At 45.4% G+C, this 21,075-nt stretch overlaps 1 protein-coding gene across 1 annotated transcript in view; it reads left to right on the top strand.

The window, feature by feature from the left end:
• The window catches only part of LOC120063162 (voltage-dependent L-type calcium channel subunit alpha-1D-like), a 101,353-nt gene that overhangs the window by 36,715 nt on the left and 43,563 nt on the right, over nucleotides 1-21,075 (top strand). The window contains exons 5-10 of the mRNA XM_039013365.1: nucleotides 4,741-4,893; nucleotides 5,024-5,220; nucleotides 5,714-5,817; nucleotides 16,407-16,579; nucleotides 20,477-20,564; nucleotides 20,943-20,969. Of these exons, the coding sequence (XP_038869293.1) occupies nucleotides 4,741-4,893; nucleotides 5,024-5,220; nucleotides 5,714-5,817; nucleotides 16,407-16,579; nucleotides 20,477-20,564; nucleotides 20,943-20,969 (742 nt within the window). The remainder of the gene's footprint in view (nucleotides 1-4,740; nucleotides 4,894-5,023; nucleotides 5,221-5,713; nucleotides 5,818-16,406; nucleotides 16,580-20,476; nucleotides 20,565-20,942; nucleotides 20,970-21,075) is intronic.

Raw genomic sequence — 21,075 nt, 5'->3', positions numbered from 1 at the left:
CCTAGAGTATATAGGCTAACCTCTGAAAGGCACTACATAACTCCACACCAATAAATAACACTGCGGCAAACTGTGACCTGATTTTCATTTTTGTCATTTAGCAGAGCGACTTACAGTAAGTGCATTCATCATAAGATAACTAGGTGGGACAACCACCTATCAGCAAAGTCAGATTCAGAGTGTTTAACAGTCACATGAACAGGGTTGCAGGTGTGATTGCATGGTACAGTTGAAATCTTACATGCAGGACAAAGTGAAATAAAATAATGAAAATGGTAATTAAACAATAAAAATAGAAATAGCACTATATACATCATAACAACTGTAGCAGTGATGAATAATTACATTTCCATTGGGGTGGCGGCTGAGTAAAGACTGTTGAAGTGGTGAGGGGGAATGACCATAGGGGGAGCAGCATGACCATTGAGGTGGTGTGGGGACCAAGTGAAATAAAAACCATAAAAATTATATATATAAACTCAGGACAAAAAGAAACGTCCTCTCACTGTCAACTGCGTTTATTTTCAGCAAACTTAACATGTGTAAATATTGTATGAACATAACAAGATTCAACAACTGAGACATAAACTGAACAAGTTCCACAGACATGTGACTAACAGAAATAGAATAATGTGTCCCTGAACAAAGGGGGGGTCAAAATCAAAAGTAACAGTCTGTATCTGATGTGGCCACCAGCTGCATTAAGTACTGCAGTGCATCTCCTCCTCATGGACTGCACCAGATTTGCCAGTTCATGCTGTGAGATGTTACCCCACTCTTCCACCAAGGCACCTGCAAGTTCCCGGACTTTTCTGGGGGGGATGGCCCTAGCCCTCACCTTCCGATCCAACAGGTCCCAGACGTGCTCAATGAGACTGAGATCCGGGCTCTCCGCTGGCCATGGCAGAACAATGACATTCCTGTCTTGCAGGAAATCACGCACAGAATCAGCAGTATGGCTGGTGGCATTATCATGCTGGAGGGTCATGTCAGGATGAGCCTGCAGGAAGGGTACCACATGAGGGAGGAGGATGTCTTCCCTGTAACGCACACCGTTGAGATTACCTGCAATGACAACAAGCTCAGTCCGATGATGCTGTGACACACCGCCCCAGACCATGACGGACCCTCCACCTCCAAATCGATCCTGCTCCAGAGTACAGGCCTCGGTGTAATGCTCATTCCTTCAACGATAAAGGTGAATCTGACCATCACTCCTGGTGAGACAAAACTGCGACTCGTCAGTGAAGAGCACTTTTTCCCAGTCCTGTCTGGTCCAGCGACGGTGGGATTGGCCCATAGGCGACGTTGTTGCCGGTGACGTCTGGTGAGGACCTGCCTTACAACAGGCCTTCAAGCCCTCAGTCCAGCCTCTCTCAGCCTATTGCAGACAGTCTGAGCACTGATGGAAGGATTGTGCGTTCCTGGTGTAACTCGGACAGTTGTTGTTGACATTCTGTACCTGTTCCGCAGGTGTGATGTTCGGATGTACCATATCTGTGCAGGGGTTGTTACACGTGGTCTGCCACTGCTAGGACAATCAGCTGTCTGTCCTGTCTCCCTGTAGCGCTGTCTTAGTCTCACAGTACGGACATTGTAATTTATTGTCCTGGCCACATCTGAAGTCCTCATGCCTCCTTGCAGCATGCCTAAGGCACATTCACGCAGATGAGCAGGGACCCTTGGCATCTTTCTTCTGGTGTTTTTCAGAGTCAGTAGAAAGGCCTCTTTAGTGTTCTAAGTTTTCATAACTGTGACCTTAATTGCCTACTGTCTGTAAGTTGTTAGTGTCTTAATGACTGTTCCACAGGTGCATGTTCATTAATTGTTTATGGTTCATTGAACAAGCATGGGAAACAGTGTTTAAACCTTTTACAATGAAGATCTGTGAAGTTATTTGGATTTTTACGAATTATCTTTGAAAGACAGGGTCCTGAAAAAGGGACGCTTATTTTTTTGCTGAGTTTATATATACGTATATACATATTAACAACTGCAAGTTATGAATGTTGTTGGGATGAGGGCAGAGTAAAAGTAAGTTGGGGGGGACGGTAAGTGACCGTTGAGGGGGTGTGGGGGAAAAATGTCCATAGGGGGAGTAGCAGGTAGGAGCAGGTAACTGACTAGTTGTGGCCGTTCAGCAGCCTGATGGTTTGAGGGTAGAAATGATTGGCCTGTCTTACAGTTTTTGCCATGATGCTCCTGTACTGCCTGATTGTTGATCAGGCCTGCTATTGTTGTGTCGTCAGCGAACTACAGGAGGGGACTGAGGACGCACCCTTGTGGACGCACCCGTGTTGAGAATCAGTGTTGAGGAGGAATTGTTGCCTACCTTCACCACCTGGGTTTGGCGGCCCGTCAGTAAATCCAGGACCCAGTTGCACGGGGAGGAGTTCAGACCCAGGGCCGTGCGCTTTGTAATGAGCTGCTAGGGCACTCTGGCATTGAAGGTCGAGCTGTAGTCGATGAACAGCATCCAAACATATGCATACCTTTTGTCCAAGTGTGTCAGGGCAGTGTGCCGTGAAATGGCGATTGCGTTGCCCGTGGATCTGTCAGGGCAGTAGGCGAATTGGAGAGTATGTCGGGGAGGGAGGTGATATGGTCTTTGTGAGGGTTAACACGTTTGAATAACTACAGTATGGGGGGGAAAAGGAAAAGTGCGAGTGTTAGTTCACAAAATACTTTTTTGGGGGGGACTGCCAATATCTCTACAATGATACACCCAATTCAGTCCACCTCAATGTCGTTTTCTCAACCTTCCCTCTCTGCACCTTCACGTTGCCTTGAGATAAAGGTGATAGGTTTGATCAATGTGGGTTCCGGTAGGTTCTATTCCTGCATACACATCACGAACATCTTAACTAGGGCTGGGAATTACCAGGTACTTCACAATAGGATATTATCACCGTACTTATGTGCCGATACGATATGTATTGCAATCCTATATCTATCAAAATTCAGTATGTATTGCGATTCTATACTGCAGTGATGGTTTAACCCGGTAAAAATCGATTTAACCTCATGAAACATGTTCTCTGGCATTGCTCCACCATCTTAATTTATATTTTATTTTATTTCACCCCGTTTTCACCACAATTTTGTGGTATCCAATTGGTAGTTACAGTCTTGTCTCATCGCTGCAACTCCAGTACAGACTCGGGAGAGGCGACGGTCGAGAGCCGTGCGTCTTCCGAAACACAACCCAACCAAACCGCTCTGCTTCTTGACACAATGCCCATTTAACCCAGAAGCCAGCCGCACCAATGTGTCAGAGGAAAGACTGTACACCTGTTGACCGTGTCAGCGTGCACTGCGCCTGGCCCGCCACAGGAGTCGCTAGTGCGCGATGGGACAAGGACATCCCTGCCGTCCAAACCCTCCCCTAACCCGGACAACGCTGGACCAATTGTGCGCCGCCCCATGGGTCTCCCGGTCGCGGCTGGCTGCGACAGAGCCTGGACTCGAACCCAGAATCTCTAGTGGCACAGCTAGCACTGCGTTGCAGTGCCTTAGACTACTGCGCCACTAGGGAGGCATTGCTCCACCATTTTACAGAAATTGCCTTACTTAATGTAGTAAGAAGTAACCGACGAGTTATCAGGAGGCATACTCTTAACGATGGTCAGGGACAACTATTGTTGGGGTGGCACCAGATGAAGTATTACCTGCATTTGGTTCCTATTTCAGGGTCAATCCTTAAGAAATATAGGTCTGCTCAAAACATGTTGGCTCACTAGGCATAGGATGATAAATAACAGAAATGTGAATAATTGGTGGATATAGCGTTTCGGAAATAACTCTTGGATTTTCCTGCCATTGTAATCCTTGCGCGGGCCGGCTAAGTGTTTTTTGGGGGTCACGTAAGTCCAAACAGTGTAAAAAAAATAGTTTTGGCACAGGTACATCCAACTAGCACTAGTTAACGTTAACATCCAAGCAATTTTTTACAAATCTATACTTGGGGTCACAGTATTTTTTTCATATATTTTTTTACACTGTTTGGACTTACGTGACCCCCAAAAAACACTTAGCCGGCCCGCGCAAGGATTACAATGGCAGGAAAATCCAAGAGTTATTTCCGAAATGCTATATCCACCAATTATTCACATTTCTGTTCTTTCATAAGATAACATTCTTGATTATTCATGTGTGTGTAATATATTAATGTTTTCAGATTTTTCATTCATAGATGTTAGATGTGTATGAGTGTTTTTTTTTTTTTAATTACACTATATATCCAATGTTTAGCTGGAATGGAATGTTCATATCCTGTATATTTGACAGTGATATGGTTGTCTTACCTAGCTATCTTAAGATGAATGCACTTACTGTAAGCTGCTCTGGATAAGAACATCTGCTAAATGACTAAAATGTCAAAGGTAAATCTTTTACGTACAGATCTCATATTACATATTATTGTAAAAATAGAATCATTCCAAACCCTGATTACATTGGGATACGATCACATATGCCTCTATTTATGCGTGGCAATACTTGGGAAATTATTTTTACGTCCAAGAAGTTAAACATTTATAATAATAATTAATGGAATGGTACAGACAGGAGACGCGAGGTGAGACTCGTACCCCCGTCGCCAGGGAGATATGTGGCCCGGAGTCAAGAGCGTTTACTAATCGACCTTGACTCAAATTCAACCACACACAGTATTACTGTAACACACGCACAAACACCTAGCTATTTTGTCCTTCTCTAACACGTATGTTTGACTCTCTGTAGGTTTACAGGTGGTGTTGAACTCCATTATTAAAGCCATGGTCCCTCTCCTCCACATCGCCCTGCTGGTCCTGTTTGTCATCATCATCTACGCCATCATCGGCCTTGAGCTCTTCATTGGCAAAATGCACGCTACCTGCTTCTTCCCCAGCACAGGTAAGAGCGTGTGTGCGTGCGTGCGTGTGTGCGTGCATCTTACCATCTCTGTGTGTGTACATGACTATTGCATTTGTGGTTTCAGTCTCTCTCTTTCCGGCTCCTCCCCCCCCCCCCCCCCTCTTTGTAGGCATGATAGCGGAGGACGAGCCGGCTCCATGTGCGATCTCAGGGCACGGGCGCCAGTGTCCCATCAATGGCACCGAGTGCAGGGAGGGCTGGCACGGCCCCAACGACGGCATCACCAACTTTGACAACTTCCTGTTCGCCATGCTGACCGTGTTCCAGTGTATCACCATGGAAGGCTGGACGGACGTGCTCTACTGGGTGAGGCCCTCCGTCATAGAGATCATATCAAATCAAATTGCGTTTGTCACGTGCGGCGAATAAAACAGGTGCGGTGGGACCTTACAGTGAAATGCTGACTTACAAGCTCTTTCCCAACGATGCAGTTGAATTCTTTTCAAATCTTATGTGCCCTCTGCACTCCCCGATGTGGTCTCCGTGTGAACTTTGACCCGCTCACTCCCTCTGAGAGCTGATGTGTCAGAAGATTAGTCACTAGACCTGGATGTGACTGACATTCAAATGATTAAAGGTTCAGTCAAGCCTTTCTCTATGTATCGGAGTCCCAGAACCTTCCCTCACCTTTTTTTCTCACTCTCAACTGTAAAGAGGGTTTTTCCCCTTCGTCTTGCAGTCTTAGCAAACTGTTTTCCTCACCTGTCTCTACCTCTGACTATTCACGTTATTCTCTTTCTCTTCCTCCCCTCTTTCTTCTTCTTTCCCCATCTCTCTCTGGTGACGGGTGCTCCTCCAGATGAACGATGCTATGGGTCTAGAGCTTCCATGGGTCTACTTTGTATCTCTGGTCATCTTCGGCTCCTTCTTTGTTCTAAACCTGGTTCTGGGAGTGTTGAGCGGGTAAGACACCTCTGTCTCTCTCTACGCCTGTCTGTCTGTTAACCTGCTGCTCTGGCCTCATACAGGTCTACCTGTCTGTCTGTCTTTCTCTCTATGTCTGTCTGTCTTTCTCTCTACGTCTCTCTGTCTGTTAACCTGCTGCTCTGGCCACATACAGGTCTAACTGTCTGTCATTCTATGTCTGTCTCTGTCTTTCTGTACATGTCTGTCTGTCTGTTTTTCTCTCTACGTCTGTCTGTCTGGTAACCTGCTGCTTTGGGCCCACCGTCTTCTTTGTTAGTCGAATCATTCTAGGCTCCTTTTTCATGCTTAACCTTGTGCTGGGTGTGCTGTGTGCCCTGCAGTGTGTGGGTGCTATGTGTTTGTGTTTGTGTGCGCTGTGTACAGTGCGTGTGCTATGCGGGGTGAGACAAGGGAAAGACCATGGAGTGGCTTGCTTTGTATGGTGTTGGGGAATGGTGAGAAAGTCTCCGGGAGACAGATAACAGGTATGGCGATACTCAGTCACTGGTAAATACAATACCATTTAAATCAGACTGATGCTGTTTCACTGCCCTGGCCACCACAAGCATAACCTTTGTTGACCTCTCATTCGTTTTGCATTGTGTTTCCTCGCCACGGCAACCGACAGCGAATGGGAGCCGTTACACCCACCCCAACCCCCGTCATCACTACCACCCAAACTCCCGAGAGAGGAAATTAATCTCATTCCTCGCCCTTCACTCCCTCCTCAGCCTAACTCCCTAAGCTCTCTCGCTCCAGTATCTACTGCCGCTTCCATTCCCCTGCAGTGGGGGAGGAAGCGTGTTAGTGGGGGTGAGGTGTTAGTTCATAATACTCGCTAGTCTATGGCCAGCAGCACTCAGAGGATGCGTGTTCTTTCTTAGAGGGTTCCGTTGGTGGTTGGCAATGTTCCTGGGTTATGACCCCTTCTCTCTGTTAAGCCATATCCTTTTTTTTTTTTAAACGCCGTGAATAATTTTGGGGGAACTGCGAAGTTTTGCTTGAGGTGTAGACTAGTGGCGGAGCAAGTTAAGAGAAAATTACAGTTGAGTGTGACGTATAGTAATTGTAGATGATTATAGCTATTCGTATGTCATACTGTAATATGTTATGAATGGGACTGGTTATTCAAGTAGCAACTTACGTTGGATCAAGACCCGCTGGGCAAAACAGAACAGCTAAATGAACGTTTGTTTTTACAAATTGACGTATCAATTTCCAAGGTATACAATAATTGTGACGTGTACGTGTTATATTCACATTCATAGCATGTTATATCCTCTCCCGCTAAAACCTTTTGGCTTCCAGAAAGTTCTATCGTGAGTATTTAGCAGGCCTTTGCAAACACATGCCTCTGGGAACATTCTGAGAACCACCATTTTTTTATTGAAACTTTATTTAACTAGGCAAGTCAGTTAAGAATAAATTCTTATTTTTACAATGACGGCCTACCCCGGGTGCTTATTTTAGTGACCATAAAAAACGAGAAAAAATAATACAATTACATGTGACCATAAAAATGATTTTTTTAAATAATAATAATTTTACACAATTACATGTGCATTTAAAATGCAGATATGGCCCTGCGTATGACTGCTAGGGGGCAATGCAGTTTAATCTACCGTAGTCATGGTTACCAGAACCCCCCCCCCCCCCCCCCCCCCCCCCCAGCAACGATGGTAGTTAATGCCGTTTTTAGGTTCTCTGCTGTGTGCCTCTCCTCCGTGCTCTCAGTGGTCAGTACAAGATATGCCATCAGGGCATTGAAGCCGACATCCACTACCATTGACAATGGTTGCATATCAACTACAATCATTTCTGTAATCAGCGCTGTGAATTCCTCACGCCGTCCTTTATCGTACTTCTTTCCTGTGAAGACCCAGTCTAATGTCTCTTGTTCGGGGGTCTGCGCTGCTGCTAGCAACAGTTTGGGTCTCAAGGTGCCTCCCTTTCAGATGGTTAAGCATTGCACCTATACTGCCACTATAGCTCATTTCCACTTCGCCAAGTTTGCATTTCACCTACTTATTTAACTTCTCAAAGTATTGCCATGCTGGACTTCGCTGCTGTCGCTTCCCTGTCTCGCTCTCTGCCGTTTTCCCAACTGTTAACGACGATGACTTGCGGAGCGCTTTATATCCTTTGGGAAATGATTTGAAAGATGCGTATCTCCTTCTACTAACGTGACAGCATTGTTGCATTAGGTATTTGTTGAATTTAGGGTTGGGCGATATTTGTTGGTGACCTTCTTCTACGACATGCTACTCTAGCTATCGCGATATTCTATGTTTTATTTGTCGAATGCGTCGTAAACAACAGGTGTAGACTAACAGTGAAATTAATGCTTACGTACAGGTCCTTCTCCAACAATGCAGAGTTAAATCTGCTCTGTGCAGAAATCGCTATGCATTTCGCCTAATTTCAGTTTATGTGACAAAACAAGCACGTATAGTGTGATTGAGGTAGCTATGCACTTATAGGTATGGGTAAAGTGACAAGGCAACAGGATAGATAATAGACAGAAGTAGCAGTGTGTGTGTGTGCGTGTGCGTGTGCGTGCGAAGATTATTCCAAACTCTGAATAGTTTTTTGCATATTTACTATATTATAGTCGCATTCTCATTAAATAACCTTAGTATGGCTTCAACATATTCAACATATTGATTGAGGGCGGCAGGTAGCCTAGTGGTTAAGAGCATTGGGCCAGTGAAAGGTCACTAGTTTGAATCCCTGAGGCGACTAGTAGGAAAACTCTGCCGATGTGCCCTTGAGCAAGGCACTTAATCCTAATTGCTCTGGATAAGAGAGTCTGCTAAGCAATTAAAACGGTAATATTGACACAGCCTAACTGATCAAACTGCTGCATTTTTATTTGTAAAGTTCAAGTAGAGTATTGTCTTGCACATCATGATATATCGCATTGCACTTCGATTTATTCATATATTGGCCAACCCTAGTTAAAAAAAAAAATCCTCTTTGTGATGACATTGGTTTTCGGTTATGTTCCAAATGTTAACGACAGGGTTGGAAATGAACACCCGCCAAATGCGGGTAGATTTGGTCATTGGCAGGTAACAGTGGATATTTCACCAGCCACGTTGGCGGATGGTCACACAGCATTTGGGAGACTTTTTTGAATCCAAAACCCACATGTAGAAGTTGGTGGAATTGACAAGAAAAGCTCCGAAAGTGTGACTTTGTGCTCGTGTTTCTTGGCCAGTTACATAGTTTTGTTCACATGCAATATGATTTCATTTGCTCGGTTGTTTTTCAAATATTTGAGTTTGCTGGAAATGTCTGCTGCTAGGAAGACATCGCAGTCTAAGATTTCTTTCATCACAGACAAGCAAGTGCCCAAGTAACCACGGTAACGGCCCACACATATTTTTGTCTCACCTAATGATTGTGCTTGATTGAGCATTGACCAGGGCCGGCCCTGGACGTTCTGCCTCCCTAGGCGAAGACAATGGACAGAGAAATAGGCCTTCTTACCATATTTCTCAATGTCAAACCAGAGTGTCTTGTTTGCAAAGCTGTTTGCAAATAATACCATTTTAGACATCCTTATGAATCTAAGCATGGCACTTTCTAAAGTTACCTTTCCACACAGACAGAGGCTGTGACGGCACAGAAAAATGTAAGCTTCAACTGCTGGCTACTCGTCCGTTGTATAACCCAACAACAGAAGTTCTTCCCGAAAAGCTGCCTGCGATTAAACAAACATCTTCTCTTTTCAGAAAGAGAAAAGCTCAAATGAATAGGGACAGAAGAGCAAAGTCCATTTGTTTCATCTCCTCGAATATTATAGGCTGCAGCTCAGCTTCAGATGGTCATAGAGAGGAATCAATATATCCCCATATGCATTGGAGTCACGTCTTTCGCGGGCATTTTCGAGCTTGTTTCTACCACAAGGCATCACCGAGTTGAGCATTATTACAGAACAATTAATATAATCTGGAAATGTTTTATATATTTATTTCAAAATATAAAGCTAACAATAGATATCCTTGTTGCCCTTTTCTTTAACAAAGGGTATGTGATACCCTCACTCAATTCGAGCCCTGGTTTTAACCAAACACACCAAGCCCTTCCCAGACACGGAGGTATTTAATCAGTGCATGTGACAGTATCTATGGATAGAATAGTTGTCTGTCAAACAGGTAGGCTTGTCATTCATTTATTAGAACAGGAAGAAATAGGCTCCAATTATATATGTCATTCTAAGATTATTTATGCCCATAAAAAATGTTGGCGTACATATAGGAGGTCCCTTACCAGCTAGAAGGGAATTTTACTTTAACCCCTGCATCGGAGAGTTACGATGTTGCTATCATTATGCAGCCAACTACCTATAGTAGGAAACTGAATTTCTTATTAGTAGTATGCCACCTGTTATCACGCATGGCACGACCCCATAATTATTACAATTACAATTAAAAAAAAACACTTTTATATAACATATTTGACATATTTTTATATTCCTGTAGAACTGTAAAAAAAAAAAGAGATAATTTGAGCTTTAGAAAACAAGTGCTTTCATAAATGCATGGCGGGCCTCGTTCCGCAGGAGCAGTGTTAAATAAGCTTCATGTCAATGACCCAGCCTTGACGAATGTAGTTTATTTACATGTCGAATTTGATTGTCCAACATCAGTTTCAGAATGTATTTATTTAGTCTCCGCTTAGAGTGGCCTCTTTCCTCTGCTGTGGTGCTGCAATGCAGTCAGTGATGTGTTCTCTGAGTAGCTGTCCATGGTCCTGAAATCAAATTGTCTGAGAGAGACAGAGAGAGATAGAAAGAGGGGGGAGATAGAGAGAGTGAGAGAGAAAGAGAGTGAGAGAGCGAGATTAGGATGTAGTCTATTTAAATAAATAAAAAATACAAAGTTAACAGGTGATAGATAATTGAGTAATCTTACAAATTAATGCGAGTGTATGATCAACGCTTACCTTTTATTCAAAGACAAGTTGACTCGCCTGGCCTTCCTGGCAGCGAAAGCATGCGCTGCTTGTTGGAGGTTGATTTCCTAACACAACTCGTGCTCAATTGATATGGTGGCGAGTCCATTGAGTGTCTCTCTTGATTCATAGTAGAGCGCAGGTAGTTTTTGATGAGTTTGAGCTTAGAGAATGTGCACTGTCCACTTGCCACTGTCACGGGGACTGTGAGAAGAACTCTTAGGGCAACAAATGCATTGGGATACAAAAAGGCCATTTGGTGTCTGGATATGTACAGTGGGGCAAAAAAGTATTTAGTCAGCCACCAATTGTGCAAGTTCTCCCACTTAAAAAGATGAGAGAGGCCTGTAATTGGCATCATAGGTACACTTCAACTATGACAGACAAAATGAGGAAAAAAAATCCAGAAAATCACATTGTAGGATTTTTTATGAATTTATTTGCAAATTATGGTGGAAAATAAGTATTTGGTCACCTACAAACAAGCAAGATTTCTGGCTCTCACAGACCTGTAACTTCTTCTTTAAGAGGCTCCTCTGTCCTCCACTCATTACCTGTATTAATGGCACCTGTTTGAACTTGTTATCAGTATAAAAGACACCTGTCCACAACCTCAAACAGTCACACTCCAAACTCCACTATGGCCAAGACCAAAGAGCTGTCAAAGGACACCAGAAACAAAATTGTAGACCTGCACCAGGCTGGGAAGACTGAATCTGCAATAGGTAAGCAGCTTGGTTTGAAGAAATCAACTGTGGGAGCAATTATTAGGAAATGGAAGACATACAAGACCACTGATAATCTCCCTCGATCTGGGGCTCCACGCAAGATCTCACCCCGTGGGGTCAAAATGATCACAAGAACGGTGAGCAAAAATCCCAGAACCACACGGGGGGACCTAGTGAATGACCTGCAGAGAGCTGGGACCAAAGTAACAAAGCCTACCATCAGTAACACACTACGCCGCCAGGGACTCAAATCCTGCAGTGCCAGACGTGTCCCCCTGCTTAAGCCAGTACATGTCCAGGCCCGTCTGAAGTTTGCTAGAGAGCATTTGGATGATCCAGAAGAAGATTGGGAGAATGTCATATGGTCAGATGAAACCAAAATAGAACTTTTTGGTAAAAACTCAACTCGTCGTGTTTGGAGGACAAAGAATGCTGAGTTGCATCCAAAGAACACCATACCTACTGTGAAGCATGGGGGTGGAAACATCATGCTTTGGGGCTGTTTTTCTGCAAAGGGACCAGGACGACTGATCCGTGTAAAGGAAAGAATGAATGGGGCCATGTATCGTGAGATTTTGAGTGAAAACCTCCTTCCATCAGCAAGGGCATTGAAGATGAAACGTGGCTGGGTCTTTCAGCATGACAATGATCCCAAACACACCGCCCGGGCAACGAAGGAGTGGCTTCGTAAGAAGCATTTCAAGGTCCTGGAGTGGCCTAGCCAGTCTCCAGATCTCAACCCAATAGAAAATCTTTGGAGGGAGTTGAAAGTCCGTGTTGCCCAGCAACAGCCCCAAAACATCACTGCTCTAGAGGAGATCTGCATGGAGGAATGGGCCAAAATACCAGCAACAGTGTGTGAAAACCTTGTGAAGACTTACAGAAAACGTTTGACCTCTGTCATTGCCAACAAAGGGTATATAACAAAGTATTGAGATAAACTTTTGTTATTGACCAAATACTTATTTTCCACCATAATTTGCAAATAAATTCATTAAAAATCCTACAATGTAATTTACTGGATTTTTTTTCTCATTTTGTCTGTCATAGTTGAAGTGTACCTATGATGACAATTACAGGCCTCTCTCATCTTTTTAAGTGGGAGAACTTGCACAATTGGTGGCTGACTAAATACTTTATTGCCCCACTGTACGTCGAGTGATTTTGCCTCACTGTCCAGTCTCCTGCTCAGGACTTTGAGCTCATTACACAGATCTTTTGCTTCGATGTCTCTGGAATCCCTGTACGTAAGGGCCCTCTCCAGTGTTGCGCAGCCCCTGGTAAGCGCTGCAGTGTCCATGTCCTAGATGGTGGGAATGTTGTACCGGATGCTGAAAACACTGCTGTGCTCTTCAAGCTGCGTAAATCGCTCGTTGATGGACTGGATAGCAGAATCAAGAATCTGATTAAAGAAATGTACTTTGAATTTCTGTTGAGGGTCAGTCACAGGCTCGTCCTCACCCTCGTAGCAAAACAGATACCTTTTCTTCCTGGGACGGACCGTGGGCTGCACTGTGAAACAGGGCTCGATACCCAACTATTTTGTGCTTGCTAATGCACCAGCTCTGGTTGAGTTCAGTTGAGCCACCACTAGTGAAAGGTTAAAACTCATTGCCTGCAAACTCTTACTGGTGATGTTCATACCAAATGACCACTGGCACATGATGCCAAAATTGTTCATCTTGGCGGCAATGCTGTTTGCCTCCAACCTTGTTTTAGCACCACAGCTGTCTGTGAGCTTGGTGTCGGTGGCGATCGACAACAGGGCATCATAAATCTCCCCGAGTTGGTAACGCACAGGTTTCACAGCCTCCACCCGGCTCTCCCATCTCGTGGTGCTGAGAGGTTTCACTGTGAGTCTATCTTTTACGTGCTCTTTCAGCACGTCCCAGCGGTGTGTAGATCTTGATAAAAATGTATAAATCTCTTGGATGGTGTTAAAAATCTCAGCCGCCTCCAAACAACACGATGCTGCATCAGAGAGAACCAGGTTCAGCGAGTGCGCGCTGCTTGGCACAAAACAAGGCCCTCGGATTGACATCCTGCACTCTCTTTTGAATGCTGCTGTGCCTCCCCCGCATATTCGCCCCGTTGTCATATCCCTGAACCTCTCACATCGTGATGGCGACTTCATGTTTCTGTCGTTTTGAGATGAGCAACTCGGTCATGAACGCCCCCCACCCCCCCTTGCGTAAAGCAGTCCACTAAACTCCAGGAAGTGCTCACTCGTGCGCACTGCCCCATGCACCACCATGGTCATCTGCTCTGTTTTGCTCTTGTCTGGTGCGCATTACACACTGTCGGCTGGATCTATTGTGCCGGCATGTCAATGATTTCATTCTGGATTATTTTACCCGAGGTAGTGCACATGTGTTTCTTTAGACTGTATTCTCCTTACACGCTCCTTCATGATTCCATCAAAGATACCCAGCATTTCCACAAACTTCAGAAGGTTCCCATTATTTGGCTCGTTCAGCCTGTCGGTGGTCCCACGTAACGCAATGTTCTTTGGTGGCCGTGACGCGTATCAGGGCTATGAGCCTCTGCAGCACCTGCTGCCAGTGGAGAGTCTCTCCGTCAATAGGCCATTTGGGGCTTGGGCATCAATAGTTTGCTTGGCCACCAACCTGATCTCCCGCACCTCCCACCTCTGCAAACTATCTAGGTGGTCATGTGACTTCTCATGCGAGCTGAGGAGGGTGGCACAGATTCTTCCAGTCCCTGGTTCCATCCCTGACCAGCGCAGATTTGCACTCGTGTGAAAAGAAGTTTGGAGAAAAAACAGACGGCTGCATCGTTTTGCTTGGAATAGACAAGCCATGGTCTCTCCAGTCTCTCCCCGTTCTCCATCCTCCTATTGTAGTGGGCCACCGAAAACTTTCGTTGCTCCTCATCTCTTGGGAAATACACCTCCTTATCCTGATGTGGCCCAGCCTGCACTAACATATCCCGTAAAGATCCATTCGTATATTTTGGCCACTCACCTGGGTCTTTTCTGTTTTTTTGTCGGTGAGTCGGATTTAGCAGCAGCACCACCACTGTCATCGGGGACGGGGAGCGACGATTCTGAGTCTGGGTCCAAGATAGTAGGGTATTTTCCGGCATTGTTTGGAGGTGTGGCTAGGCCTGGTGCGACCACCTGTTCTTGTCCAGCCAGAGAGCTGTCATCATCGGTGGAAGTGCATGGCTCGGACTCCTCCGGTTTGCCACTGCTCGAATCAGCAAACGGGGGGCTCATCGTTCTCGGCGAATGAATGGCCTATCCCCCCTGCCAGTGAGTGTACCTGTGTACAACAGAAGACTGAGAGAGTCCACAGTATGAGCAGCGTCATGTTGAGGAGCTACTGAAGGTTTCCAGTGTGAATATCTGGTATTTCCCAGTCCAGTAGCCCTAATTGACCACATACTGTAATTCTGTGTTCAGGGTTACTGTAAAATCCACACACACACACACACACACACACGCACACGGACACGCACACACACACTAAAATATTGCACACTCACACTCGCTCGCACATTCGCGCACACTCGCACTCTCTATTATCATAGCCTTCCTCAGTTCACACCTTAGCGATGTGTGCGGAGCGAATATCCTGATGTGGCCCAGCCTGCACTAACATATCCCGTAAAGATCCATTCGTATATTTTGGCCACTCACCTGGGTCTTTTCTGTTTTTGTCGGTGAGTCGGATTTAGCAGCAGCACCACCACTGTCATCGGGGACGGGGAGCGACGAATCTGAGTCTGGGTCCAAGATAGTAGGGTATTTTCCGGCATTGTTTGGAGGTGTGGCTAGGCCTGGTGCGACCACCTGTTCTTGTCCAGCCAGAGAGCTGTCATCATCGGTGGAAGTGCATGGCTCGGACTCCTCCGGTTTGCCACTGCTCGAATCAGCGAACGGGGGGCTCATCGTTCTCGGCGAATGAATGGCCTATCCTCGGAGGCTTGTCATTCTCCCCATGGCTGATGGACTTGTCGGAGGCTTGTCATTCTCCCCATGGCTGATGGACTTGTCGGAGGCTTGTCATTCTCCCCATGGCTGATGGACTTGTCGGAGGCTTGTCATTCTCCCCATGGCTGATGGACTTGTCGGAGGCTTGTCATTCTCCCCATGGCTGATGGACATCACTGCACTGAAGTGACATTTCAGCAGCGGATTTCTTTGGTTTAGAGATTGTGCCTCTTTTCTCATTCGTTTTTTAAAAATATTCGCTTCCTGATAGTTTGTCTCTTAGACATGGTAGCAAATTGTTTCAAATCTCTATAGATTACTTTTAGCTAAAATGATATCCACTAGTAGTAGCTAGCTAACATTGACAGGCTAGGTTAGGCTACTGCCTTAATCACTGATCGTCTTCGTCACACACAAACATTAAAAAACAACGCAATCATTGAATTGGCAGATACATTTTTGTATCACAATTGGATAATCCCATATAAACACACATCACCATAGCTACCAAGGATAGTGGGACTGAACTTCGGGAGAAGCGGGAATAGGTTGGGGGTGGGAACGCAGGTCACAAAAATGAAATTAAGCAGTATACCCCATTACTTATTACTAGTAATACATTTCTCTTTTTTTCCAGATTTTCGGTATAATAATGGAGTAAAAAATATTTGGGCTGGTAAAAATTCGGAGTGTTTTAAACGGTCAACTATCCCATTTTTTTTTTAAACATTTCAATGTTCACCCCTAGCACTAACTGTGCAACAGTCTGTATACAAATTGTGTTAGGCGAGGCATTGTGTCAAGTGAACCGTTATTGAGTCCGAGTGTGTGTTTTGTGTGTGATTTTGTGCGCATGCGTACTCTACCGTGTGTGTAACTGCGTGTGTGTTCTGCGTCTGTGTTCTGCGCGTGTGTTCTCTGTGTGTGCGCGCGTGTGCCCGCAGAGAGTTCTCCAAGGAGAGAGAGAAGGCCAAGGCTCGTGGAGACTTTCAGAAACTGAGAGAGAAGCAACAGCTGGAGGAGGACCTCAAGGGCTACCTGGACTGGATCACTCAGGCCGAGGACATCGACCCGGAGAACGAGGACGAGGAGGGCTATGAGGAGGGCAAACGCAACCGTAAGCACTCTACCACGCATGTGCGCTTCCCTAAAACGCGCACGGGCGTGTGCACTCGCGAATGCGCACACGAATATGAGCACGAGACAACTAAAAATGTATTTGATTTGACACACGCACACTACCCTAAAACACACACGGTGCGAGAGCTGCCAGTGAGTGTACCTGTGTACAACAGAAGACTGAGAGTCCACAGTATGAGCAGCGTCATGTTGAGGAGCTACTGAAGGTTTCCAGTGTGAATATCTGGTATTTCCCAGTCCAGTAGCCCTAATTGACCACATACTGTAATTCTGTGTTCAGGGTTACTGTAAAATCCACACACACACACACGCACACGCACACACACACACTAAAATATTGCACACTCACACTCGCTCGCACATTCGCGCACACTCGCACTCTCTATTATCATAGCCTTCCTCAGTTCACACCTTAGCGATGTGTGCGGAGCTCTCTGGGTACCAGTTGAGTTAGGCTGAGGAGGGAGAACAGGGATACATCATATTACTCGAGCAGCTAAAAGACCGTAATCCAAAATCCTCTTTATATAAGCAGCACATGATGCAGGGCAGACACAGTGAAACTGCTACTACCCATTCAAACAGCTAACGGTTCAGTATCTCTCTCCACCCCTCCTTATCAACCAGTGAGCAGCACTACACTACTACATCGCTCACCCCCCCCGCCCCCCCTTTCCCTAAAACGTACCGAGCTTTAGAGTTGAACCACACCTCTTTCGCTGTGTATCTTTAGAGCTGCAGCTCTCCTGTACTCTCTCCACACCGCAGAGCTGCAGTACGGTCCCAGTTCCGCTCCTGTTTACCAATCAGGGAGATCTAGTCAAGCGTCTTTGCCCAGATGCCAAATACACTGTTGTTTCACTTGGCTGTTTCTCCTTTCGTCCCATATTAGTCTGCAGTCAATAACTGGATTTAGTCTTTGAACCTTTAAACCAAGTAAAGTAAGGTATCGTAAATTATAGTCAAAAAAATACAGTCAAGTATAATCAAGTATATTCAAGTATAGGAAAATAAAGCGTAGTAAAGTCTGATCATTCTAGCGTTTATCCTCAGAATTAGCACCACTGCCTCCATCCACACACAGTCAACAGAAACACTACCTGGACAGTAATGTGATAGGAGATATGGTAGTAGTAGGAACTTCAGTATGTGAGTCTTAGAACGCGTGTCTTCTCGTGCTGGGAATGCTTGGCACTGGGCTGAAGGTCAGGGGTTATAATAACATGGATCCCCTTGGCGATGCCAACCAGTGAAATGTATCATGCTGGCTTCTCTGTGGCTGTCACCGGGTCCGGGGCCAAGGCATGAGAGACTGTATGCTAACATGTACATGTGAAATGCTGTTGCATTTCAGCATGTTCGTATACTATAGACTGTAGTGCTACTGTTCTGTATTGTACTGTACTGTACTTTACCCCCCCCCCCCCCCCCCCCCCCTGGCCTGCAGACACTACCTTCCTGCCATGTGACTAACAGCTGCCCGTCTTCCTCTTCTGCTCCTCTTCAGTGTCTACTACAGTCCACCCTACTGGTGTCAGTGTCAGTCGTGCTGGTGTTGTCAGTCAGTGTCGCTGTTGCCAGCTGTACTGTTGCTGTTGTTGGTGTTGTTACCTTTGATGTTGTTGTTGTTGTTACTGTTGTTGTGGTGAAGTGTCACTGTGCTGCTCTAACTCGTCTTGATAGAGGCCTATTCTCGCCCCCATGTTTCTCTGCTGTGCCGTGTTGCCGTCTGAATGCATGGGCTTGCATGCTTTACACATGAAGGGGTGACTCTGGCTGACCTCACAGAGAAGAAGAAAGGAAGCAGGTTTGGGTGGTTCAGCCAGTCCTCCGACACTCATGGTAAATCCCCTGGTTTTCCCTTCCACATTGAAAAAGTGTGTGTGTGTGTGTCTGTGTCTGTGTGTGTGTGTGTATCAGTTGAGGTTTCTGAGGGGAGGACGGCTCATAATAATAGTTGAAAGGGTGCGAATGGGAATGGCATCAAACACATTGGAATCATATGCTTGGATTGTATTTGATACCGTTCCACTGATTCCGCTCCAGTCATTACCACGAGCCTGTCTTCTCCAATTCAGGTGCCGCCATGTATGTGTGTGAGAGTGAGCAAGCTTGTGTGTGTGTGGGGGTGAGCCTGCAATTGTGTGTGAAAGCTGGTGTGTTTGTGTATGTAGTAATGTGTGCAGCCTCATCCCCCTGCTTGTGCTTTGCCATTGTGATTGACCCTTCTGTTTGAGAATCCCTGTCTTTTTTGATCTGGCTTTTCCTTTCGTATACAGTGCCTTCGGAAAGTATTCAGACCCCTTCCCCTTTTCCCACATTTCGTTCCGTTACAGCCTTATTCTAAAATGGATTAACATTTTTTTTTTTTTAATCCCTCATCAATCTACACACAATACCCCATAACGACAAAGCGAAAACAGGTTTTTAGAAATGTGTGCTAATTTATTACAAATTAAAAAAACGGAAATACCTTATTTGCACCGTATTCATTCATTCTGAGTGTTTGATAAAGCCTCTCCTGCTGCTTCTGATTGAATGAGCCCAGACTCAGATGAGGAGCGCCAGGGATCAGAATAGTAATACATACTTCCCCAGTTGACCCCAGGCACTCAACTTCTTTCCCTCTCTCTATGCACGGCCCAGTTTAAAGCAGCTAGGCTAAGGGCTCAGTGTGAATTTGGCAAATGGGATTAAACCCAGATCACTACATCCAACAGCATTCAGATTATGAGAGAGAGAGAGAGACAGAGAGAGCTGCCAGAGCACTCAAAACTCAAAGAGGCCGCTTTCACACAAACTAAGCAGCAGTGCGTGCGTACCCTCGCACAAACAGGCTGTGCTCTCACAGGACATTTGTAGCGCTGGATCAGAAATGGGCTTAGGCGGTGGGCGTGGCAAGGGGGCGTGGCAATAGGCATGGTCCGCCCCTTCAGCGCAGCTGAATTTTAGAGAATATATTTGAGGCGGTGAAGAGAAATGTTTGTCTTTTTTTTGAGTATTTCCTGCAATTCTACACATTTCTCCATGTAACTGAGAGAAATGTTTACAGTTTTAAAGCTAATTTCCTACAAATCTATGCATTTTGCTACGGCTAATTGACAAACATAATAACAAAGTCAATACTGCTAAATTCCTTCTGTCCGGACGTCTCTAACGCCGCACGTTAAGTCATAGTGATGATTACAATGACCATACCAGTAACTATTTTAGGTAAGTTAGTTAGTTAATTAAAAGATATTCTGATTTTTCTTTCTTTCTTGTTTTTCTATCTACTGTACCCACTTTAGAGACGGGCGATTGTCATTCTGATGCACATGGATTTGGTTTTGGGAGGTATCGTCCTTTGAAACTGAATTTGTGTCATTGTGTTAAAAAAACAAACAGGGATTTCTTCGAAAGGCCCGGAGTAATCTGACCGTTCTTTCTTCTGTTGAGGAATTTGTTGACGAAGGAGGTTTATTTTCTCGGGGATGTGTTTGACACACCACAGCTGTGGTACCTAGGGTGCGACTGCGTACTCTTTGATGTGTGTGTGTGTGTGTGTGTGTGTGTGTGTGTGTGTGTGTGTGTGTGTGTGTGTGTGTGTGTGTGTGTGTGCGTGTGTGACATGTACGGTGTGTCATGTGAGGTTGTGTGTGTGTGTGTGTGTGTGTGTGTGTGTGTGTGTGTGTGTGTGTGACATGTACGGTGTGTGTGTGTGTGTGTGTGTGTGTGTGTGTGTGTGTGTGTGTGTGTGTGTGTGTGTGTGTGTGTGTGTGTGTGTGTGTGTGTGTGTGTGTGTGTGTGTGTGTGTGTGTGTGTGTGTGTGTGTGTGTGTGTGTGTGTGCGTGCGTGCGTATGATTTACTCTGGTACTCTGTTTGCTGCCACAGTGAGTATACCAGCCAGTGAGACAGAGTCGGTGAACACAGAGAACGTGGCCGAGGATGAGGCGAAGACACCGTGCTGCGGACCTTTTTGGTGAGAACCCCCCCCTCCCTCACAGACTAGAACCACTTCTGCAGTACTGTACCTTTAGAACGAAACCTTGGATATCATAGAAACGTCCAAATTCATGACGGAAACACAACCGCTGCCACCTGAGTGAGCTATCGTGTGAACCAGCGTGTGGTCTGTTTATCTGTGTCTATCCTCTATCCTGTCTGGACAACTGCTGATGTAAAACGAGCTTCAATAATACACATTTGTTTGATTCATTCTAAGACCACTCCTGTTCAGTCATAAAGATGGTACATAAAGCCATCTTTAAAGCCATCTAAAGCTTCGTACTAAATTCATGAATATCCTGCCGTCAGCAAGCTGAACTGATGTTAATATAAACGTCTTGATTTTTCACAGTCAAAAAATTTCAAAATCAAAGTTCAGGTCAGTGGAAATCACCTTGCCTCGCATGTGTCCTTGCTCGATGCATGCAGCAGCGGTCTGTACAGTGAAACATACATTTTTCTGCATGAAGTAGTGACGTCTGTTA

This window comes from Salvelinus namaycush, chromosome 2, assembly GCF_016432855.1.
Source record: "Salvelinus namaycush isolate Seneca chromosome 2, SaNama_1.0, whole genome shotgun sequence".
Lineage (NCBI taxonomy): Eukaryota > Metazoa > Chordata > Actinopteri > Salmoniformes > Salmonidae > Salvelinus > Salvelinus namaycush.
Note: the sequence above shows the minus strand (reverse complement) of the source record. Positions and strands in the feature narration are given on the sequence as shown.